General features: G+C 36.9%; 1 protein-coding gene across 1 annotated transcript; it reads right to left on the bottom strand.

The window, feature by feature from the left end:
* Nucleotides 1–910: 910 nt before the first annotated feature.
* On the bottom strand, nucleotides 911–4,805 carry LOC143033562 (uncharacterized). Its single transcript, XM_076199054.1, has 7 exons — nucleotides 4,698–4,805; nucleotides 4,224–4,326; nucleotides 3,598–3,797; nucleotides 3,134–3,334; nucleotides 2,746–2,832; nucleotides 2,328–2,518; nucleotides 911–2,027 (listed from the first exon to the last, which is right to left on the bottom strand). The coding sequence occupies exons 1-7, from the start codon at nucleotides 4,753–4,755 to the stop codon at nucleotides 2,019–2,021; spliced, it is 849 nt and encodes a 282-aa protein (XP_076055169.1). The 5' UTR covers nucleotides 4,756–4,805; the 3' UTR covers nucleotides 911–2,018.
* Nucleotides 4,806–5,097: the final 292 nt, after the last annotated feature.

Genomic DNA, 5,097 nt, shown 5'->3' with positions numbered 1-5,097 from the left:
ACGAACTTAGATGTTCTATATAACTCAGTGGTACCAAGTAAAAGATCATATGCATACAATGAATTAATGGTTCTTTATTTTTCATAAACAGTATAAAAAGTAAGTCAAAAGTATGATAATTTGCTTCATAATCCTTTTTAATGAGAAACAGAAATAAAATTGAAAGTGTTTTTTTTTTCTTTTTCTTTTTGCAGCATGCAAGTTTCATGGTCATTTTTTCCACAAACAATATAAAAAAATGTAATCCTTTTCATGAGCAACAAAAAATAAGTCAAAATTATATTTACATTATAGCACCAGACTTTGGTAACCAAGGAAACATAACCAGTGTTCAAACATAATCAATCACATCATCACATACATCATATTCATCTCCATACATATTTGCAGATGAAAATAAGCTGTACATATCAGGTGTGACCACAAAATTCCTGCAACACAAACCTCTGAAGTGCAGATGGGTTCTGATGCGAATAATGTCATCTAGGGTTCTTGTACTCAGTCTGTTTCTTAATTTTGTTTTAACTACTGTAGCATGAGAAAATATGCGTTCAACAACAGCATTGCTAACTGGTGTGACAAGACAGGACAATGAATACCCAGCCAGCAAAGTTAATCTGGTCCAGATCTCAACCAGATCTGTTGACACAGAAAAACAGATCTTGACCAGATGTGGCATCCAGATCTGGGCAAGTTCTGGTCTTGCACACTCCATCTGATCTGGCTATGATCAAGTCATCCAGGTCTGGCAATGATCTGGCATTATAATCTCACCAGGTGGTGCCAGGTATGGTTCTGATCTTCCACAGTGGCCACCAGACCTGGCCCAGATGTGGAGTTCCATGTCGCATCTGTTCTAATCCAGACCATTAATGATTTGTATCCAAAATTGAGTTGAGAAAGTCGCATTCCAGTAGTAGCGATGGAAGAGGGAGGGGCGAATATGAGTTGTCAATGAAACAAAAAAAGATATTTTAATCAAAAATATATTTTATTCATAACACATTTAATAAAACAGGACCAGTTAAAAAATTTTGTTACATGTACAGAGTATTGCTACCGGTACCTTAATTTGGAATTTCCATAAAAGCTAAACCTTCCTTGCAGTATAATAGGCCTAATTACACTAAAAAACAATTTTTCTCACAAATATGGAATGGCATGGCATTGCATGAAAATTAAGAAAAATATAAAAAAAGTCGACCTAGTACAATAGACATGTAAATTAATTTACAGTCGATAGAATTTATGTAAATGAGACAATGTGATACTGGCGAAACTAATCCGAGACTGGCGCTTATATGCAAGTAGTACTGACACAAAGGAGGCTCTGCAACTGTGCCCCTGGTGTCTACATGTACTTTTTCTGTCAGCGCCGCACTTGGATTTGATTTCCTGCCACCACCACCACATTTCATTATTACACAGATGTTGTTTTGACAGAAATTGAATAATTAACGTTTAAATTTTGTTTTGAAATAGGCCTACTTGATCAGGTTTCCATTTTAACATCACATGATAAGTGTTGATGCCTAGGAAAATGGTCAATGGGGATGGGCAAAAATAAGGATTTATAAAATTAGCGTAGAACTGCAAAAACACAGGTTGCCTAATTTGATGATTGTTTGCAATAAATTGGGAGAAAATTCCGGGGACCAAAAACTAACTAAATAATCAATTGCAGCACACAATTTCCTGTGGACGACCAGTCATGCTCTTAGGATCCATTTGTAGTTTCAATGTGCTACACAAATTGCACCAATCCATTATTTCTGCTCAGCCCCTTTACGCCAAAAACCTGGGTACACAAATTGCTCCAAACTCACTTCAAATAGAAACCTAGTCCCTTTCGATCTGCTCTCCGCCGGCATTTTCAGCCGCCTCTGGCTGATCCACTCGGGTCTCCAATCTACGTGTGCCCCGTTCTTTTCTGCCACCATCACGATCCTTTGCCTGGTCAAACCAGCTGGTGAGGGCAGTTCGGTAGTCTTTGTCAGTGGCGTTAGGGTGGGATCTCCTCAGGGCATCTGGAAAAAGAGATAAACAAGATCTTGAAGGGGCAAATGGATGATAATTTTGCATTTTGTAACCTAACTATCAATATGGTAGGGTGTGGTCCAAAACAAATTGATGTGATGGGAGTAATTATGATGCGTCCATTCAGCCCACTGATGCCTTTACCACTTTTCTTGGCCATAAGTGTAATCAGACCGAGCAAGCCTAGACACTCTATATCTCTGCAATCAACGTGCCAACTAGGGATTCCTTCTTACACCACAAAATAACAAAAATGTTTCCGGAACTTACCAAAAACAACTCTTACTTACTATTTGGCTTTTCAGATCATTTTCTTCAACCATTTTCTTCTCTAGATCAAAAATGCCCTCTAATGTAGTGAGAGGCAATGTACTTTCTGGCAATGGCTCAGATTCATTGATGCTACCAGACTTCCTCAAAATTAGACGTTTCAATAATCTCTGTTCCGCTTTAATTTCCTCGAGGGCAGTGAAGATTCGTTCTGAAAATCAGATGTAGGCAATGCCAGTATAAGTCATGACACATTAATTGCCATTAAATATATAGTCATAGAAATTCGTGAACATGTAGCCAACTCTAGAATAGTCTCTATTATAAATTGGTAATTGCTCTTCAGTTGATTGTTTATTTGCTAAATGTACCTGGATCAACCAAAAACACAGGGGGTTGGCTTTTTGAGGTGTATTAGATTTTTGGAAGTACACTTACCCAACGTTGGCAGCAATGCACTATACAAGTTTTGGTTCCGGACACCAGTAGCAGTAGTAGTACGTTCTATGTCCGAATTTCCGCTAACTGAAACAGTGAAGTTAATAAAATCTTTAAGCACGGATTGTGAATTCAGCTAATCAAATATTATACATAGACGCAATACATTTCAAAATATAATTGCACTGTTGGAATGGTTACTTGTTGAAAACACACAGAAACGGAGAGGGATTGATGTTGCTAATACATGTATGTCAGGCATTAGTATAAGAATTTTTCTATTCAATATTTTACAGCCATGGCATTTTGAGAAGGAAAAAATTCTGAATTTAGCTGCAAATCCCAAAGAAACAAAACCAATATATAATTTACCAGAAAAAGGACTTACTTGATACTGGACTTTGTCTAGCTTGTAGTGCACTGTCAGACAGGCCAACTGAACTGTGCCTAGTTCCTGCGCCACTAAAACTGGGACTCATTGGATTCGATTGGGAACTACAGGCTACTGGACTGCTCCGCGGGGAATTATACTGCGGACGAGGGCTCACGAATTTGCTGCAACTTGATAAGGCTGCATTTAAAGGTTGACCTGAAATTCAATAGGAAAATCTCTCAAGAACTATTTAATTGTCTGATTATAGCATCTGAAATGTGTATCGGTACATTTATTTACCACATTGTTGACAATGATTTTTTATGGTGCCGACTCACACATGCAGGCAAATTCACGTTGATTGTGAATCTTGTCTTTAATCGATTCCAAATTTTAACTGAATTCTAAGATATTATACAAAAGGCCTTCAACTCACACCTTCCTTACCAGGTCTATTCTGCTTGTTAATTATTAATTACCTGTTACTTGTGGTGGACTTGGTGGTAGTGGTAGTGATGTTGTGTCAGAACTTTGATCAATTTCATCCTCAGAGTCGGATACATTCTGATCTCTGATTCTTTTATACTTATTTGTATGCGGAAGGGGAGGCATGGGAGGAGATGGCGAATGACCTCTTCGTCGTATATTGGCACTGTCAGGATCGTACCTTTTTGGGGATCTGAAGATTCAAGAGAATTTGTTTAGAGTACATGCATACTATAGTTATAAATGTGTCACCAAAATCAGGTGTCATGAGGATGGATTCCACTTCACTGTCAAGCAAAAATCTCAAAATATGTTTATATACCCAGTATTAGCCAGGTCTATATTTAAAGCTCTGGGGATCGACATACTGTAAGAGAAGAAATATTCACGTGTAGTAAATTTTCGCGAGACTGACAGGCCACTAGCAAAATTTTAATGGCGCGAATATTTCTTGCTTTACAGTAACCAAGAGTGTAAAATTACCTGTAACCAAGAATGTAAAATTACCTGTATTTAGATAATTTATTAAATCTGTTTTATTGGCATGACGGATTTATACATTACAGGCGATATCTGAAAACAAACTTAATTTATACCTCAGTAAAGTTACATAACCTACCTAATTGATCGCTTTGAACGACCAAGATTTTCATCATCAGTGGATTCCACCTCGGAATGTTCCTCTAGCCTCCTAAATTTCGACCAAGCTGCACTCCAATCAACTGGAATTTTGAAGGGCATAATTAAGCAAAAATATATCTATCAAATCTAATTACTATATCAAATCTAACTACCAATCCACCAGAATGCTAATCCATAACAAATTGTGAATAACATGAGTGAATGTTTGGAAAAGTAAATAAGGTCGAAATGAGAATCCAATCAAAAAGCTACTACATGTACTAAGCCAAACACCACAAAAGGCAAAAAATTCCACCGGGCTTGCTAGGCCAACATTTTTATCAATAGGCGTAAATACGGTAGCCTATAATCATACACCAAACCAAAAACCATGCAATTTCAATTTAACCAGAGCCTCTTATGCCCATGTATTGATCATTTAAAATACGAAAAACCTCAAGTCTGGGTCTACCATGTATAAGACCGCAGTACATAGACATGTACACATGTACATGTACTACATACTGCATACACGTACACTGTACATGCACACAATACGCGCCGCCCCCACAGATTTTTGGACGCAAAAAATCTAATATTGTTATAAAATTACTAACACTTAATCAGAAATAATGCAAAAAGTAAGTTGAAGCACATATATACTATCTAAATCTACAAAATTATAAATACACGAACATAGGATTGCACAGAAATTCACGGATATTTTGCAAACACAATCATGGTGGAAATGATAAAATGGCCGTCAATGCTTTGTGTGGGTCATCCGCAGCAAAAATGTTGTAAAGTATTATTTTAAAACATTTCACTTAGTAGGCTTTTAATGGTAAATAAAATAATTTTAAGATAAAGTA

The sequence above is a fragment of the Oratosquilla oratoria genome, chromosome 2 (genome assembly GCF_046742065.1).
Source record: "Oratosquilla oratoria isolate Oo_2021 chromosome 2, ASM4674206v1, whole genome shotgun sequence".
In the NCBI taxonomy this organism is placed as follows: Eukaryota; Metazoa; Arthropoda; class Malacostraca; order Stomatopoda; family Squillidae; genus Oratosquilla; species Oratosquilla oratoria.
This window is presented reverse-complemented; position numbering and strand designations above follow the sequence as displayed.

Excerpts from the sequence above, each read along its gene's own strand:
- LOC143033562 (XM_076199054.1), bottom strand. The coding sequence starts at position 4,755 with ATGCAGTATGTAGTACATGTACATGTGTACATGTCTATGTACTGCGGT. Across the intron at positions 3,798-4,223 it reads CGTTCAAAGCGATCAATTAG|ATCCCCAAAAAGGTACGATC; the intron begins GTAGGTTATGTA and ends TTGAATCTTCAG. Across the intron at positions 2,519-2,745 it reads TGCATTGCTGCCAACGTTGG|AACGAATCTTCACTGCCCTC; the intron begins GTAAGTGTACTT and ends TCTGATTTTCAG.